The sequence below is a fragment of the Micromys minutus genome (assembly GCF_963924665.1).
Source record: "Micromys minutus genome assembly, chromosome: 22".
NCBI classification, from domain to species: domain Eukaryota; kingdom Metazoa; phylum Chordata; class Mammalia; order Rodentia; family Muridae; genus Micromys; species Micromys minutus.
Window position 1 is genome coordinate 24,800,497 of NC_137957.1, and position 20,081 is coordinate 24,820,577.

At 43.1% G+C, this 20,081-nt stretch overlaps 1 protein-coding gene across 1 annotated transcript in view; it reads right to left on the minus strand.

The window, feature by feature from the left end:
• Positions 1–8,009: 8,009 nt before the first annotated feature.
• PAWR (pro-apoptotic WT1 regulator) overlaps positions 8,010–20,081 on the minus strand; it is a 77,003-nt gene continuing 64,931 nt past the window's right edge. Inside the window, exons 5-7 of the mRNA XM_080935651.1 lie at positions 12,663–12,810; positions 10,559–10,663; positions 8,010–9,128 (exon numbers count right to left, since the gene is read on the minus strand). Of these exons, the coding sequence (XP_080791777.1) occupies positions 9,042–9,128; positions 10,559–10,663; positions 12,663–12,810 (340 nt within the window). The 3' untranslated portion in view covers positions 8,010–9,041. The remainder of the gene's footprint in view (positions 9,129–10,558; positions 10,664–12,662; positions 12,811–20,081) is intronic.

Below are 20,081 nucleotides of genomic sequence, written 5' to 3' on the forward strand. Positions count from 1 at the left end.
AAACATGTCTTAAAGCTGTGTTTTTTGTTTGTTTGTTTTTGCTGTGTTTTTAAATCTTATTTGTTGGTGCTTAATGAGTGAATGCTTAATCCCTGAGGCAGGTGGATCTCTGTGAGTTCAATGCCACCCCCATCAACACGAGTTTCAGGCTAGTCAGTGATTAAACATAGTAAGACACTCTGGAAATATTAAGTAAGTAGAATTTTAAAAGAAAAATTAAAAGCTTATTTAAAGCTACCATGCTTAAGAAACTAATGGTCCAAATGAAGTGTTTGCCTGTACTCACTGGAACGCCAACTGGTGTCAGCAATAAGCCAGTCACTAGAAAGTGCTACTTCATTTTCTGAGCTCCCAAGAAAACCTGAAAACTGTAGACTCCCTGAGAACCCCTACGGTGAAGATCCAAAACCAAAACCCAGCACCCACAAAACACATATTTCTTTGTTCCAATCAAGCTTTAAAATCTCATACAAATGTGTGATTGTTCCTAAGCCACCTTTCAGGAAATAACCCTTAAGAAAGAGAGTAACCAAGATTCTGTTGCCCGATTTCTTGGACTTGTAGATTCAGCTGAGCTCCAGAGATAATAATACTCCAGGTATGGGGTGTGTTAAGTGCCCGTAGACAGGGTCTGCTGATACTGTCTTTACCAGTGAAAGCAGCAAAGACCAACACTCACATTGTACTCTTTAGTGATGTGCCTACACCAAAAAGAGATAGGAAAATCTATGCACTGATTAGAAAACAGCAGCAAAGTTCAGTGATTCAAAGCTTTCACCCTCCAGGATTATCTGAAGGCTTTGTTAGACAAATACCCTCCGAGTTTCTAACTTAGGTGTTAACTGGGGCCCATGACTTTTTGAATTCCTATTAGGTTCCTCAGTGAAATCAATGCTCTGTGTCCTGTGAGAAACACTGAGAAAACAGGCCACCGGTGATTACAGTCTCAGAGTCACATGCAGGAGCTGCATGGGGTCTGGGACCTGCCCTCCCAGTGAGCGTGCTCCAGGTTTTCTGAAGAACCAAACAAAACCATCTCTAAAGCCTGGAACAACACACTGTGGGGGGCACACCCCTCTCCAGAGTCATCAGAAACTGAGGTGTAGTGGTCTGAACAGGGCTACAAGCAGAGGCATTCCAAGGCGGACTGTGAGCCATCAGCATCTTTTAAGGTCTCTTTTATTCATTTCATAAAGATACCCGCTGACCCCACTGATTTCAGTTTGGTGAGTCTGAACCCATGAACATTACCATACTTTCTATTACTAATGCTGTTCACTGTCCTTAGACATCTGTTCACAGAACCCTCAATGCCCGCCCCCCTCCCCGCCCCCCAAGGCTAAGCTTTCCTGTTCTCTCTAATAGCAGCTAATAAGTGTTTTCTTATGAAAGGCGATTTTCTGATTCTTCTGTGAGGATTCCTTTACCTCTGACAGACAGCTTTGTTGACGAACTTCCACTACAAAAACAGTGTGGAGAAAAACCTGATACTGCCCTATTCATTTTTCTCAACAATTTCCTTCTATAAAGTTAAAACACCCACCGACAACAACTTCTACCTTTGGTTAACCACAGCATGCAGTTCAGATTTTAAAGGAAGACAAACACAGCTTTGGCTAGAAGCCTGTAACATAAATGTGTGCTGTTTATGTCCCGCAGTATGTCTAAGTAAGAAAAGCTCTGGACTAAGGAGATTAATACAGCAAGCAAAAGTGTATTTTAACATGAAAGCCGGCATCATAACTTTTTATGGCTATAAAATAAAAGCTCAATTTTCCGTTTTTACCAGCTTATATATTTTTCAAGCTGTACCAGAGAGAGTGCCTTTCCCTTTGCTTAAAGGCATGATTAACAACTGTGGGGTCAGCTTGCAGGCTAAGTACTCACCTAGCATGTGTGAGGCCCATGTGTGCACATGTACATGTACACACACACACACACACACACACACACACACACAAACTCTCTAACTAAAAGGCCTGGAGTTTTGGTGAAACTTAAGACAAAGGTTTTCATTTCAATTAAGATTATGAGAGCTTTGAATTTGGAGGAAGGCAGAGGGGAATATGGGAGAGTTTGGGCAAAGAGAAGGGAAGAGAAGGGAGAAATTTCATAATTATAATCTCAAAAAAAAAAGATTGATATCTTGCAAAACATCTTCATTGGGCTTGCTGTTTAGAGGAACACAGGGATGAGAAATTAGCAGAAGACACTAGTAAGGATGCCAGTGCACTTGCTAGAGATGTTGCTACAGTGTTACTGAGACCAGGTAGAGTGAGTCCTCCAGGAGGAGGCTGATGAACAGTGAGTCCTCCAGGAGGAGGCTGATGAGAGTGAGTCCTCCAGGAGGAGGCTGATGAGCAGTGAGTCCTCCAGGAGGAGGCTGATGAGAGTGAGTCCTCCAGGAGGAGGCTGATGAGAGTCCTCCAGGAGGAGGCTGATGAGAGTGAGTCCTCCAGGAGGAGGCTGATGAACAGTGAGTCCTCCAGGAGGAGGCTGATGAGAGTGAGTCCTCCAGGAGGAGGCTGATGAGCAGTGAGTCCTCCAGGAGAAGGCTGATGAGAGTCCTCCAGGAGGAGGCTGATGAGAGTGAGTCCTCCAGGAGGAGGCTGATGAACAGTGAGTCCTCCAGGTGGAGGCTGATGAGAGTGAGTCCTCCAGGAGGAGGCTGATGAACAGTGAGTCCTCCAGGAGGAGGCTGATGAGCAGTGAGTCCTCCAGGAGGAGGCTGATGAGAGTGAGTCCTCCAGGAGGAGGCTGATGAGAGTCCTCCAGGAGGAGGCTGATGAGCAGTGAGTCCTCCAGGAGGAGGCTGATGAGCAGGTGTACCAAGAATGACGACGACACCCTAGCTAAAAGGTTATGTAAACCACTTGCTGGAAAAAACAAGGGCACGGTTTTTACATCCCCAACCCTATGATCTGTTTCAAGCTACCTGAGATCTGAAACTCTTTGAACACCATTAGATCCGGCTGGTAACAGTTCCAAATTAAGAAATCATTTTTTAGTAGTTTTAAAACACAAAGATGTTTTCCAGCCACACTGAACCTACAAACACCTTTAATTAAAACAAAACAGAAAGCCCAGCTCTCCACAGTCAACAAAACAAAATACTCCTCTACCCCACCCCCAAACCTACCATTAATGGATCCTGATTTTTTTTCTCCCCAAGACAGGGTTTCTCTGTGTAGCCCTCATTGTCCTGGAACTCATGCTGTAGACCAGGCTTAGAGACTCCCCTGACCCTGTCTTCCAAGGATTAAAGGCATTCACCACTGTCCAGCTGTATCCTCATCTTAACGCTGTGTTTTTATTTCTGAAAGCATCATTTCTTCTTAAATAATATACTGAATAAAGGTTTCTGAAGCATTGCCATCAGAATATCCCTTAACTTAAAAAACAAACACCACTGCAAGAAAAGATTCCCATGAGGGGTAAGGAAGGGGAAAGAAGCAATTAACCCGTGTGGAATAGGAGACACACTTTTTATTGAGGATTCATACTTTTATATGCAGAGTCCATTATAAAGCTGAATGTTATAGAGTTGACTCATGGTGGAAATCCCACACGATGGGAAGGACCAAAGCTGTTTACACAACACTGTGTTCGATTACTTAATCCAGACAATTTCACTAATATTTTGCGTTCAGAACTATGTGACCATAATCAAACAGTAAGTCATAGATGTCCTGTGATTTCTGCCCGGAGCAAATACCAATTGCTTCTTAAATTTAGAGGGAAAAAAATAACATGAGAATAAAAACCCCTACATGGTGAAGCCAATTTTTTTTTTTTAAGAGTGAGTTGACCAAAACAAAAACCACCTAATTTAATATGCAGAGAAGAAACAAAACAAAATGGGGCAATCAATCAATGTCCACCAAATGACAGTCATTAACATTTTAATTACCAGAGTGACTGCCAACAGGTGACCTGGAGGTTAGACACAGGATGGACCACTCAAAATCCAACCAGTAATTAGTACTGCTTACAAAAATGCTAATCTGAATACAACCAACAATTTCATGTGAATATAACCAACAACTGTATATGTGACGTGCACTGAATTCTTCTGATTTTATTCTTTTTCCTTTTTTTTCTTTTTAAAGACAGGGTTTCTCTGTGTAACCCGGCTGTACTGGAACTCACCATGTAGACCAGGCTGGCCTGGAACTCAGAGATCGGCCTGTCTGCCTCCTCAGTGCTGGATTAAAGGCATCTCCTGGGCTTTACTGCATTTCTTAATGCATGATTACATAAACACACAGCAAGATACTTTCCAGTATCTAACAGTTCGTTCCCCTTGCTGCTCAGGAACTGTCACAAATGAAACAGTAGCTCGTAACTGGGCCTAAGAGGCAAGGGCCAGACAATGGCAAAACCTATTCTGCAGTCTGCCATTCCAACAGACCAGCTAGAGCTGAACTTCACACTACTGACTGGTTCACACCCAGTGGGCTATAAACTGTGCTAAGCGGACAAGCTAGCAGATGTCCACTTAAATGTCTGCTTGAAAGAGGTGCGGGAATTCAGAGCAAGTAGACTCATGTCACTATTCATGTTTCAGTCAGGGTAAAGATGAACGTGTTAGGAAACATAGCTAAGCAAAACACCAAACTAAAGCAAACCAAAATTCCGCAAAGCTGAGGCAGGAGGATGATGACTTTGAAGTTGGCCTGGATGACAGCGTCTCAAGCCAGGTTGGGTTATAAGTATCTTAAAAAAAAAAAATCAAAACAAAACAAAACAGGCTCAAGTATTCTCAAATAATGGTTCAAGTCTTAGTATTTTTACGCTCTGTGTGTGTGTGTGTGTGTGTGTGTGTGTGTGTGTGTGAGTGAGCGCACCCATTACTCATGTTTAAGTCAGGGACAGGCTTCTGGAGTTTGACATCTAGGGTCAGTCTCAGGAGGAAGTGCGTCTAACCAGGTGGGCTGAAGCAAGCGCTGCTTCAAGTCTTTAAGCATAAGACAAACCCACCACCACCTCCACAACAGACAGTGCGTGTCGTGAAGGGTGGGAGAGCCCCTCTGGCAGGGACTGACCAGCAAACTTAGCTGTTCATTAAGGTTCTGTTTTCAGTTTAGTGGAACAAAACAGAACCACACGGTGGTTTTCAGGTAGGTGTCTTACGTTAACATTCTCCTGTGGAAGCAGCAGAGCTCAGTGGTGGCTCAGAACCTGTGACATTCTCAGTTACCCCAAGGAGTAACCATAATTCTAATATAAGATTAGAACCGGAGGCTTAGGTCCAGCACAAAAGCAGGCACACACCAGGGTTCCGCTGCAGCTGCTAATTTTTATCTTAACACTTGGATCTTTAAATACTGGTTCTTTCCCATTTTACATGTTCCCTCTAATGTAAAGTTGGTGCACCTGGGTTCATATATTGTAAGGAAAGCACGTGGCTAAATCCTAGAGGAAATTAATGAAAGCCACGAATAGTTATTAAGTAAGTGCCACTTCATTTGCCATCGCTGTAACTTACCAAGTATTACTGGCTAAAAGTCTGCTTGGGAGAGTGAGGAAGGGGACCTGCCACCCTACACATGCAAGTTGTTCGGGTTATCAGATCAGCCATCCGGTCCAGGGACTCAGTTTACGGTCTGTTACGGTGTGTTCAACAGGCCGACGCTCTGACTATGCTGATTGGCGAATTCTCAACACACGAAAAAAACGGACTCAGATGTTCACATCTTAATTTCTAATTTGAAAAGTCCAGAAAACAGACCGATGCAACTGAGGTTGTCTTTTGTTGTTGTTGTTGCTTTGAAATCTTAAGAGTGCATTCCAAAACTATTAAATTTTTAAAAATAACAGGGTAACAAGACTAGATTGCTTCACTATCTGGCCGGCATTGGATTCCCACATCTGAAACTACTTGATCAAGTGAGGCAGTGTTAATCTATTATTCAATGTCTCTCAGATTACTCGAACACGCAGCCCAGCTCCTTTCCTTCCTTCCTAATGCAAGCATATTACAACAGAACTACCAGGAAATCTGGAATGAAATCAATATAGCAATTTTCAGTTAATTCTTTTCAGCATCCGGAGGGCACACTGTGCTCATTTGTGGGTAACAAAGTTATTGTTTTAGAAGTGTCACAAACCTATCAGGACCTATTGGGGACATTTTATTATGTCGCAGACTACCAGAAGATACAAGAAATGTTAACAGAATGAAATTTCACAAATCTCTGTACTTTAGAGACACCAGTCAACACGTCTGGATCTCTACACACAGACTGTATCTGTGAAAAACTCCCCCGAGCGTTTATTGTGTTTTCAATATTTGGAACTGGGAGCTCTAGCGTGGGCTAGCTCAAAACTTACAATCTTACTGCCTGCATTCTGAGTTATGGCATTACAGGTATGAACCTGGGCCTGGCTCGAAATCCCAACTGATGAGTGAAAACTGCTATTAGCATTGTTTAAAGTCTTTATAAAGTTTAATTTAAGAATGAACTTAGAGAATTGTAGTAGGCCACATGTCTTTTTCAGCTGTGTGTAAAAATCTGTATGTTAGATAAGCACATATTTTAAGGAGTTGGAGGAAGGGCTTCAAGGAAATGCTCCACCTACCTGTCAGGTAGTCGGCCTAAGTAAGTCCACCTGCTAGTATTGTGTTACAAAGGAAAAAAATATGTTGAAAATGCTCATTAACTGACTTGCACAAATGTTAAACCAGCTCAGTTTTTAAACTTTCATAGCTGATATAATTTTTTAAAAGTGAAGCTAAATGTGCCTTTATGTAAAAATTTAAAAAAAAAATCAAACTGTATCATTGAAAAATATACTAACATATTCTAGTGTCTTAGTTAGGGTTTCACTACTGTGAAGAGACACCATGACCAAGGTAAGTTTTATAAGGACCACATTTAACTTACGGGTTCAGAGGTTCAGTCCATTATCATCAAGGTGGGAATGTGACAGCATCCAGGAAGGTATGGTGCAGGAGGAGCAGAGAGTTCTACATCTTCATCTGAAGGCTAATAGCAGAATACTGGCTCCCAGGCAGCTAGGGTGAGGGTCTTAAAGCCCACACCCACAGTGACACACTTCCTTCAACAAGGCCACACGCACTCCAAGGCCACACCTCCAAATTGTGCCACTCCCTAGGCCAATTATATACAAACTATCACACTAGGGTTGTCTGTTGATCCTCTATATGTAAGCAAGGAATAAGGCAATGGGGATACTTCTGCCATACAGCAATGATGACCAAAGAGATGAGTACCTCATAGCCAAGAGTTGGCGGAGCCTTGATGTGTGGGCAGCAGATCACTGTTGGGTAGACTGGGTGAACGACTAAATTAAAGGGGAAATTCAGGAAAGTGAGGTCGAGCTCCAGTGACATCAAACACAGCAGCTGCTGACTCAAAAGCTAATGTGACTTAAGAGTCAACAGCTGAGGGCCTGTGGCAGCGCAGCGCTGAGAAGCAAGGTCTAAACCACGCCTCTCCAGGAGCTACAGCTGGAATCCTGATTTTTCCTCAAGTGATTCTGATGAATGGTCAATCCCGAACTTCTGACGAGAGGAGCGGGGAAGACACGTGGACAATGTACACACTTCTGGAAGAAGTTGTCAATGTGTGTCACTACTCCACACTTCCCCCGACTGTCTTTTCTTCCCTGGTTTTCCAACAGTGGATCAATGAATGGGTTTGAGAGTGGGGTAAACAGGCTGGGAGGGCTCCCGATAGGGCTTCACCATGTTCATGTTCTGAATGCCGATGGACAGGCTGTCAGTATGTCTGCCAGAGATTCACCTACCCGGACTAGAGATCAGCTATCAGGTCTCTCCGTGGTAGAGTACTTACTTGCTGGGTTCAGTCCCCAGCATCATTAAAGAGAAATGAAAAAGGAAAGAGGTTCGATGACAGGTCATCCATATGTTAAGGGGGGAGGAGGAGGTGAATTCTTATATAAAAATAGGACACAAGACAACCCGAAATACCAACGAAACTTAATAGAAGACAACTTTATTTAATAAATCTTCAAATATGGTTGCTTTCAAATCTTCAGTGTTAGGATTTATGAGACTATTCTCTCTTAACAAAAAGGTGTCCCAGGGTGCCTCCCACTCAGGAATCAGTTGAGATTATTCTGTGGTATCTCTGTTTACACATGTTGACACATGTGTACATATTTTAGCTGTAGAAAAATATTTTGGTTCTGATTTTGAAGCACACGCTAACAACAGCATTAGTTTTCCCCTTCAACACTGAAATTGTACCCAACTCAAGGCCTGAAGAATAAACAACTTTTTAAATATCCCACTATTTACTAGTAAACCCTAAAGCAATTATAAAAAAAAAAAAAGGAAAGAACAATAGTACCTACATAAGAAACTATACATTAACTGTCTTTTTTCAGAAGTTATTGAAATTCTTTTCAATATTCAAACACAAAATAGTAATTTTTCACTTACTATAACACACAGTTCAAGTATTCTCTTAAGTTTATATTTAGCCAACTAGAACATACGAAGTAACTCTGGAAAATAGCTTTTCTCTGAACGATTACTGCTTTACAAAATAGTGTATCTATTACTGCTCGAAATCATTACAGCATGTGGGAAGAGACAACAGGAGGCGTGTCTTTCTGAGTCAGTACTAACACACCGAAGGCGCACAAATTAGTAATAAGGCATCTGTAGGCACCTCCCCCAGTATTTGATTCATGTAAACAAAGACTATGCATATTCCTTTAGGGAGAACATATGCTAACATAGAAAACGTAAGTGCAGATGACTGTTACTCTGAAACACATGTTATCTGAATGTCCCACAAATCCAAGAGGCATTTCCTATCATTTTAATAACTAAAAACGTTACTTCTATGTGAAATTCAGGGCTTATACGTTTTAAAAACTAGTAATGAAAGAGAGTAAATTTTGAAAAAAACAAATCCATGTGTTTCCTAGAAATAAATATACAGTTCTCTGAATGAATTGAATCCCAGGAGCCTTAGCCTAGCCTTAGCCATGACATTCATCAGTAGTTTAGTAGCAGGGTTTCCCACACCGAAGCCTTGCGTCTTCTACCTTGTCAGCTGCCCAACAACTTTCAAAAGAGTTTTATTTTCCTGCTTTAGTTGCTCGTTTTCATCTTCCATGTCATCTAGGTCCTGGGGGGTATGGAGAAAACAACAGGTTAAAGTACGGGAAATACTGCAAAGTCGACATAAAAATAACGCAAGAGGATGCCTCACTTATTCAACTAACTCTGAAGTGGCACGTTCTAAAAACTACATGGAATATGCCCTAGCATTACTTGAATGGGTCAACTCTCCTGATTCTTTTCCTAAATAAATGAATAAATATATAAATAAATAATCAAGGAAGGTTTTAACATTGTGAACACACACATGCACACACACATATGCACACACACATGCACACACAGGTGTGTGTGCCTTGCATTACATTTCTAGCATCAAAATATATAGCCATATAGTTAGTACTAAAACCAAAGTGAGTTTTCCTTATGAGAACTATCACTTGAAGAGAAAAGCAGACGTGTATAGACTTGTCTTTGCAGTTAATACTATTAAAACTTGACAAAGTCTCCCTCAAGTGCAGCACTGTCCTGAACTTACACTTTGAAGTTGGACTATCAGGCAGATGATTAACACTTTAGCAACGTCAGAACTGGTATTTATTCAAAGAATGAATGATGCTAAGAAACCAATATGTTCAAACTATTAATTTAAATCAAATGATAAAACATAATCTCATATCATTAGCAAACTACATACTTGATAAAGATTCATAAAATTCGGAAGTGTTGAGACCGTCATGAATCATGACTAAACTACAAACTTAGGAAGAGGTTTTCTGGTTCTTTTTAATGCGCCCGCCGTCTGAGACAGCACAAACACATCCTGAGCATCACAAATATTTGCCCAGCCTCTTAAACTGAATTCCAGCACAAACAGAGACTTGCTTATACTAGGATCAAGATGAAAGTCTACAAAAGACCCAAGTCAAACACTGGCTCAGCCAACGACTATGCGCCACCTCGAGCAGGTTAAACGGGGCACCCCATCCTCATCCGTCACACACACTTGTTGCCTTCGAGCTGCATTAAAAGAGGCTGGAATGCAATGAAGCCCCTCCTTCGGTGTGGCATGTGGGATTAACCCATGGCACGTCCGTTTAATTAGTCTGTGGTTTGGAGTTAAGACTGGGTAAGGGGATTGTGCCTTTTCTTTCCTCTACTTTAGACAAAATCTTGTAAAAAGCAGACGGGATCTTTTCTCACCACAGGCTCCTTTGCAGACGCTTCCGGCTTCAGGCAGGAAGTAATTCTAGGGGTGAACTGAGAAAGGAAAGGCTCCAAAGCGAACACTGGGGACTGCAACCCGGGGCTGGGGACATCCAAGTATCGTTTGAAGAAGTGTCAAAAACGCAAAGCTTATGGAATGGCACCATAGGGTTCGCCATTAATGACTGCCTTAGTAAGCAAGGAGCAAACCAAACAGGCGGCGACCAAGTTCTTCACCCTTACGGGCTTTCATCCAATCACCAAAGAGAAGTGACATACAGAAACACTTACTCTATTTAACAAATCGATCTCTTCCTTGAGTTTTCCAATCATTTCTTCCTTATCTTGCATCAGCCTCACAAGGCGAAGGTTTTCTTGCCTTTCTCTCACGACTTCCTAGTGGATAAATAGCAAGGCATCAACAGGGACCCCGATTACAGTTCACCACAAGGCTGTAAATACAATCTGGTAAAACACAAGGCTGACTACAGTATTTGAAAATGTCAATCACCCGTCAATAACAGAGCAAGGCCCCAGACATAAGCAAAGCCTCTTTCAGCCGTATCTGACACTGAAGACATGACGGTGATGATGAGACAGACAGACAGACAGACACACACACACACCAACTTTGTAAAGGAAGAAGAGGAGAACACACTATTTTTTAAATAGCAAAATTACAAACTTTTCGTGAATTATAAAGGAAATGCTGTAATTTTTCTGCTGTTGTGGGTTTCCTCTAAAAGAGACATTAGGTACTGGGTATGGTGGACCATACAGTGTCAAAGTTGGGAGTCTGAGGCAAGAGGGTCCCTTGAACTTGGGAGGTTAAAGCTAACAGGAGCGGAGCACCATTAACAAGATCCTGCCGAAACAACAATTCAGTGAATGGTGGAGCAGGAGGAAGAGGCATTTTCTCTAGTGCTATAGTCACAGGCCCATGAGCCTGTGAACAGCCACAGTGAAACTCACGCAGACAGTCCGGAAGTGGGGTGGTTGGGAAGACGATGTATGGAAGTGGTGAGGGGATGATGAATACGAATGAAACATGTATGTACATATATGAAGTGTCATGAGGCCCGTTAGTATATATAATTAATATATTCTAATAAAAGGAACCTCCTAGGAGATGAATAAAGCACACCCCTTAACATATTTATATGGAACCAAAAAAGAAGAAAGAAAGAAAGAAAGAAAGAAAGAAAGAAAGAAAGAAAGAAAGAAAGAAAGAAAGAGAGTTCGGAAGCACAGGCTTGAGAAAAGAAAAAAGAAATTTTTGTTGCAAAATGCCATAATGAGACATAATACTTATAAATTAATAAAAATGCTTTTTAATTAAAAAAATATTTAGAAGTTTTGAATCCACGGTGTCTAGCTTGTTGTTTTACACACCCACCATCCTAGCTCTTGGGAGGTGGAGGCTGACAGACAGGAGAGATCCACAGGCATTTTCAGTTAACTGGACTGTATGAGACTTAGTACTGTCTCAATAAACCCAAAACAGACAAGACTCCAGGGCCTACTGGGAGAGCAGGCAAGCTCTGTAGTACGACTCACTTCTTTCCCAGCCCTCAGAGAAAGCAGCAGGCCAGCAAAGCCATCAAAGGCTGCCTTTCAGCTCCTCTGGAATGTCTTTTGAAGGAACCTGTTGGAAACTAATAATGTGTATTCTCTAAGCCTTCAAATTTAAATAATGATTCCGATCAGAAACGGGCTTAAAGCTGAAAATCAACCCAAATATCACTGCTGTGTAAGCAGCAAGTCAAAATGTTAAATCTCAAAATAACCTTTGTGTCCTAGGGAGTGACTTCCATTCTGTGAAACTGAACAGGTTCCAACCAAATACGTTAGCACCATTGCCAGTTTCAGACGCATGTCCATGGGACACACCTCCGCTCTGTGGCTCCTGAGTTTACAGCAATGTTCATGTGAGTTGTTGTCCAAACATCTGTAAGTAAGTGTTTCTATCCTATTCCTACAGAAAAACTGTTCAAATACCAAACACTGGCCTACCTGGGAATGGCTGTAAGGTCTGAACCAACAGTATGTTCCGAACACACATTGCTCAGCACAGGCAGACTGCAAAGGTCTAAGCACTCGAAAACACTGCTCCTCAGACTACAAGTACGACCTGATGGAGCAGGCATGGCTACTGAATCAAGGAGTTCGAGAACTTGGCTCCGTCCTGAAGTTCTGCCACCCTAAGTGGACAGAAAAGCACTAAGGAAGTGTCAGCGGGGGCCCTAACACACAAGATAAGGAGTCCAAGCTGCTCCTGGAGAACCGATGCCTCCCGCCTGGGTGCCCCACCTCCCTTTTAAAGCATGATGCCTAGAAACGAGAGAAGAATGCTAACTTCCGCTAATTTTATTTTTAAATAATTCATAAGTCATACCTTCTCCAGGTCTTCAATTCTCGTTTCCAAGGCGCTACTTGAAGCGAAGTTGCCTGGCACATTTGTATCTCTGTTGTGTCTACTGAGACCACTTCTGTCTGTCCGGGGATATCTATTTGAGATTTCATCTTCGGGAGCACTGGTTGTGCTGTGGAAATAAAAGTGAATATTATATAAACATTCCTAGCACCCTTGAAGAAAAAAAAAATGTCAAGGCTATTTTTCTCTTTAGTCTGAACTGCTAACACTCCCTGAGGACACAGGGAATTTGTTTACAGCTGCAGAATTTAATCCTCAGTCTAACACAAAACGGGGGTAGGGGTATAAAAGCACATTAATTCTTTCAGCTAATTCCCAAGTGGCTGTTAGAGTCAGGCACTGTTCTGGGTCCTGAAGATGCTGATAGCAACCACAAACTTTCAACAGGGGATGCCACCAAGGTGAATCAGTAACAAGGCCACCAAGGCTAGGCACAGGAGGGACTGGAACAGAATGGACCTTGTAGACATCGGTGGGGGAATTTACTTCTCTTTATTTTTCCTTCTTTTTTTTAATAGTTGGGCTATGGCAGCACACACCTCTAAGCCCAGCACTAGGGAGGCAGAAGCAGGCAGATATCGAAGTTTGAGGCCAGTATGGTCTACAGAGTGAGTTCCAGGACAACCAGGGCTACACAGAGAAACCTTGTTTTCAAAGAAGCAAACATGAAAATGAAATAGCCTTTTACTTCCAGAGTTCAACGTCTCATCGAATTCCAAAACATAAAAACATCAAAAATGTAATTTGAAGGGAGAAAAGTAAGGAGATATGCATAAGGTTTCATATTTCCAACTGAAAGTCTGCATACAGGCAACTTCTTCCACTCTGGGAACTTTTTAGCCAGCACTTTCTTGAAACTAAACACTACCTTACAGCTGATTAACAGCATTGTCAATATTTAAAGTGTTTAATGTAACAGGTGTTGCTCTGCTCTCTGAACATCTTCTACTATAATAAAATTACCCCCAAACTTTGTGGCTTCAGATAACACACACTTATTGACTCAAAGTTGCTGTTGTTCGGGAATTTAGAGGCAGCTTAGGGGGTAATTAAGACCGTGGGTCTCTTGTGAGCAGAAACACGCAGTGCCTCCCTGCTGTAAGCCAGAGGCCTCAATTCCTCATAATATGTGGATCCTTCCGGTGGGCTGTGTAATCTGTGGCAGCAGGTTTCCGGAGAGATCAAAATTTTGGAACCAGGCCAGAGGCTGTAGGGTTTGCCACACCCCCGTCTCAAGATGAAGTGAGTCCTTTTGCTATACATTCGACCGATCGATCGGCCTGGGAGGAGATTACAGAAGGCTTAAGTAACCAGGAGGAAGGGCTCATGGGAAGCACTTGGGGATCATCTATAGTAAATTGCACTAGTGCATCTACAGTGAAACAATCTGTTTTGACATCACTTTAAAACTAGTCTCATAGAAGCAGGCCGAAAAAAAAATAAAGCAACCTCAGGAAGTTCAGGATACTCATTTTTTAAAAACCTCGCTCATTTTTAAAAATGGAGCGAGGCATCGATGGCGCATGCCTTCAATCCCAGCATATGTGAGGCAGATGAGTTCGAGGCCAGCCTGGTCTACATAGTCAGTTCCAGGACAGCTGGGGCTACACAGAGAAACCCTGTCTCAAAAAGCAAAACAAAACAAACTTGTAATCTTTCATTACTAGACACTTGAAATATTTTATATGCAAAATAACTGTAAAACCTAGGATTCTATCCAAACTCCACCACACAGTTAGTTACCTGGCACTATAAAGGGTGTATTTTATATACCCCTCCCCACTCTCTTGCCCTCTTGGTCTTACCCCTTTGTCCCTCCACTCCCATTCCCTTCCCCCCTTCTCTCATGGCCAGCCTCTACTCTACCCCTCCCCCACACCTGCTACCCTCTTAACTCCCCTCCCCACGCCCTGAGTACTCTATTCTGTACTATACCATCATGTGGCAGGTCCCTCAGGGAAAAGGGATTCCCAACATGGGCCCACCAGAGGTACCCCCTCCCCCCCCCCGACATACTTCACCACACCTCCATAGAACATACCCCCTCCTTATCTTTTTCCTAACTTTGGTGCTGAAACCCCGGACAGCTCCTCTCAGCACAGGTGACAGGGACCTGCACATCCACTGCCATGGAAACAGCCAAACATTCCCAGCATACACTGGTTCAGATGCCCACCTACACCTGGGAGCAAGTAACATAAAAAAAACTGACCCCACCCTCCCCTTCTCTCCCTCTCTCCCTCTCTCCCTCTCCCTCTCCCTCTCCCTCTCCCTCTCCCTCTCTCTCTCTCTCTCTCTACCTGACCCAGGCCTTACTGTTTCATAAACATTTGCCCAGATGACAGATTTCTTCTATCCCAACAACTATTAGGAGGTGTGGCCTTGTTAGAGGAAGTGTGTCGCTGTGGAGGCGGGCTCTGAGGTCTCATATTCTCAAGCCAGGCCCAGTGACAGTGCATTTCTGCTGCCTGTGGACCAGGATGTAGAGCTCTCAGCTCCTTCTCTCCAGCACCATGTCTGCCTTCCATGCTTCCCACCAATGGGCTAGACCTTGGTAACTGTAACCAACCCCCAGATAAATGTTTTAAGAGTTCTGGTCACAGTGGTTCCTTCACAGCAATAAAACCCTAAATAAAGACAGTAGCTTTTAGAGAAAAAAAAATGGACCCCTGATTTATGAAGTCTGCAGTCAGATCTTTTCATCCTATGGGATCTGATGGCAATTTTCAAACACGCAATACCATGGCAACCACCTAGTTCATCGACTAGTCTCACTTTATGAGGAGCCCACAAAGGCGAGCTATAGGAACTTCACCATATAATTACTACCTTTTTGTTGTTGTTCTTCTTTGATTTTATCTGCCATTGAAAAACATCTGACATTCTTTTCTTGCACAAAAGGTTAAGATGATTAAAAAAAAAAAAAAAAAGGAAAAAAGAAATGGGGGATGGTGTGTGTGTGTGGGTGCCAGCTAACAGCCAAGTAAATCTAAGGCACATATTTATAGAGCTGGCCACCAAACTACTTTCTTATCTTGCAAAAATACCCAAAGTTCACCTGAAGTTCAAATACTTCTGACTGAAAATTTCCCTTGGAAAGCCAACATATAACCACTTAGCATACAAGAGTCGATTAGCCAGACTGATAAGATCAAACCAAGCTAACCTTTTTTCCCCCCAGGAATTTCAAACTTAAAGCATTAGTGTTTAGTCCTCTAAGCCTCCAGTGAACTACCGAGACTTCAGTAGATGGAGTTCAGCTGACACAGCATGGCGCAAGGCTCTTCCCAACACATTCTGATGTAAGCGTCTATCTCTCAAGTGTGGTCATTATCAGAGTGCGTTATCGTGAAAGGGAGGCGGAAGTACAAACTGCACGTAGCCCTTTAAAATTCATGAATTTTACAGCAAGTTGTGTTTATCTGCAATGAAGCCGAAAAACGTGTTCCTTGTGTCAGTAATCCATGTGTTCCCCAGTCTGTGGAAGTCCTTACCCGTCTGAAAGCTGACGTTCTTAAACAGTCTTCCCACGGTTCTTGGACCAACCTATACACTATGCAGATCTGAACAGTTTATACCCTAGGCACAGATGGGGCTAGGGTGATGAATGTCAAGTATAGGGGTCAGATGACAAGCTTAAGTGTCATTCCTCAAGTGTTGTCCCATCCACCCACCCACCCACCCATCCATCATCCATCCATTCATCCACACACCTACCCACCCATCCATCCATCATCCACCCATTCATCCATCATTCATCCATCCATCCACCCACCCATCCATCCATCATCCATCTATCCATTCATCATCCATTCATCCACCCACCCATCCATCCATCCATCTATTCATCATCCATCCATCCACCCACCCACCCACGTATCCATCCACCCACCCATCCATCCATCCATCCATCCATCCACCCATCCATCCATCCACCCACCCATCCATCCATCCATCCATCCATCCATTCATCCATCCATCCAGTCATCATCCATCCATCATCCATCCATTCATCATCCATCCATCCATTCATTCTCTACCATCTATCCACCCTCAGACAGTCTCACTGGATAGACCATGCTGAATTTGCCAGTCATCTGCAGGATCTCCCTGGCTCTGCTTTCTCTGCACAGGGATTACAAAGGCAGGTTCAGGTTACCATGGCTCAATTTTTTACGTGGGCTCTGAGGATCAAACTCAGGTCCTTGAAATTTAGGGCAGGGCCATCTCCTCCAGCCCTGTCCTGTTTTAACAGCAATTTGAAGTGAAACCTGGTAGGAGACGCAAAGTACTAATTAATGATTATGATAATCCTAAAATCTGCTTTATGCTGAGGCCTATTTTTGTCATGCATTCAGATCCCACATAAATTTTAACGTTCACTCTATTCCATTAGCCAGTGCTTCTTCGAGAACGACGTACTATCAACTTCACCCTTCTTTATCATTATGGCTAAATCCTGAACTCAGCTACACTGAGAAATAACATTCTCAACTACTCTGGTGTAGACGCAGCCAGGACGTCCCTGGAATGACTGTCACCACTCAATTATCTGCTGGTGTCACAATTAGAAAAAGCATGTCCATAGTTTAAGACATCCAGTAAAACCTGCTGTGTAAATTAGAATTCAAGATAAATATAAATTCTCTAAGATTTAGGAAACATTTTAAAAAGCAGAAACTTAGGATACTGAACTTGCACATCTTCGGAGTCCGGAATGACCAACACAAACAGGCCACATGGCTCCCTGTGCCTGACTAGCATGCAGCTCTCCACTGTCCTCGTACAGAGAGATACACCGTGCAGATGTGGCCTGTCTACACCCCACCCACAGATCTGTCCACTAGCCATGAACTTAGACACAAACGTGACCACAGAAAATGCATCCTGGGAATGCTAAAGACTCGCTCTAGAATTCTTCACTTAGGTTCTCAGGGTTGGCAAAAAACTGTCCAAGGGCCACGCCCCCAGCAGCACTGAGCTACATTGTTTTAACTTCGTTCAGGAATCAAAGTGCAGAGAGCAGCTGAGAAGCAGGCAGCCCAACAAGGCCAAAACAGAAACGTAAACAGAGAAGGTAAGAGGGTAGGAAAGCAAGCGGGAAGCCTGAAAGCTATTTTATAGAAGAATTCAAACTAATCCAAATTCAAAAGTCTCCAGTGCTTTAACAGCAAACTCAACTTGGAATGCGTGTTTGTTTACTCACGATTTTGTGGGATTTATGATGATCATATAAGGTAGTAAGTATTAACTGTGTTGCCAAAATATAGTCTACAAAGAATTTAAAAAGCTCTCAAATTGTTTTATTTATTGATGCTACACTATTCATTCTTACAGGAAATGACTACTTAAATTTTTAAGATCTTTAAGAATCTTACAAATGCTTTATTCTTTCTGAAGATCTATTTTAATAACCCAGGATACAGAAATTTGGAGAAGGATCTATTTGTATATTTGCTTTTAGTGGCTATCACAGAGATGTGAAATCTGGAAGATAGCTAAGAAGCTTACTTAAAATCTCAAAATCCTGTTTAGTTTATGAGAACAGATTTGCCTTTGTGTATCTTACTTGATGAACAACCACACAGTCAGTTTTCCACTTACGAATTTGGCCATGTTTTCCTGGTAAAGTTCCTAACCACGGACTTCACCTATTTTGTGATTGTTAGTTAAACTAGATAATTTATAAACTCATTAAACAGTCTTAATTTCAATGCTGTGTGGCAGGGACAAAGTAGACAAAGAATGTTGCTTTCTGGACATCTTCAGTGTCAAGTGGCCACTGGATAAGGCGTTCAAGAAGGAATGTCTGAATAAGCATTCACAGGGATGGCTGTTCAACAGCTGTGTCTGCTCCCCACCCCCACCCACAGACCATTAGCAAGATCTGGACGAGCGCTTGTAATCCTGGCTACTTGGGCCCTGGAGTTTGAAGCCTGCCTAACCAGCATCGTGGAACATCATCTCAAAGCAATAAACAAATAAATTGTTGAAAGTAAACGGGAGACTGTGATAATGAAGACCGACACCCAGACAGATAATCTTATACACAAGCCTTCACTTAGGAAATCACTGACTTAGACTCAGGTAAAATAGGAAGACCGAAACTGGTGGCACACATCATTAATCCCAGCACTCAGGAGGAGAGGCCAGCCTGGTCTGCAGAGCAAGCTCCAGGACGGCCAGGGCTATAGACAGAAACCATTTCTAGGAAGGAAAAAACTAACTGAAGCTAATGGGAACTGGGAATATTGAGTCTTTGCCTCACCCGTGTGCAGCCCTCAGTTCGACATCTAGCATTGAAAACAAGTAAAGGAAACGGAAAGCCATAAAAGCAGAAGAGGGTATAGAATTTCTTTCACAGAACATACTATAGATCCGCAAAGATAGCACAGTGGCCAGCAGTTAGGTTAGGCGACTGTAATTATCCAAGGAGGATGTGGTGGAGGTGGTGGTGGAGATGGTGGACATGGAGGTGGTAGAGGTGCTGGTGTTGGAGGTGGTGGTCATGGTGGTGGTGGTGGAGGTAGTGGTGGTAGAGGTGCTGGTGTTGGAGGTGGTGGTGGTGATGGTGGTAGTGGTGGAGGTAGTGGTAGTGGAGGTGGTGGAGGTGGTGGTGGTAGAGGTAGTTGTGGTTGTGGAGGTAGTGCTGGTGGTAAAGGTGCTGGTGTTGGAGGCGGTGGTAGAAGTGGTGATGGTCGTGGAGGAGGTGGAGGTGGTGGTAGAGGTGGTGATGGTGGTGGAGGTGGAGGTGATGGTGGAAGAGGTGGTGATGGTGGTGGAGGTGGTGTTGGAGGTGGTGGTGGAGGTGGAGGTGATGGAGGAAGAGGTGGTGGTAGCGGAAGTGGTGGTGAAGGAGGTGGTGGTGGTGGAGAAGGAAGTGGAGGAGGTGGTGGTGGTGATGCACTGAACAGACTCAGTAAGGGTTGCAAAGCCAGGTGAGATAATGAGATGAAAAATGAATAATAAAGCAGTTGTAGCCCGAGGCCTAGGTGCAGAGCGCAAACTCTGGCTTCAGCAAGAGTAAACATGCATGTTTACTTCTGACGGCTACTGTTTAACACTTACTTTTGAACGTGCTGAGCTTAGCATGCTTCTCTGGTATCTAACATCTAACTGTGGCTGGTTACTTTTTTTCTAGTACAAGAGATAGAAGAGAAAGTAAATAAATTCTAAGAGAGTCGATTACTAATCAACGTGCTGAACACAGAGAAGGAAGGGCAAAGCACTCGGAGACAGGAAGAAAGCCAAGGCAGGGCTGTGTCAACGAAGTCTCGTCACGGTCCAGAAACGCAGTGTCCTTCACTTTAAAAGTCCTCATTCTCTGTAGCAACCACAGACATCAGGGAGAAACGAAAACTTAAAACCCTAAGCAATGGA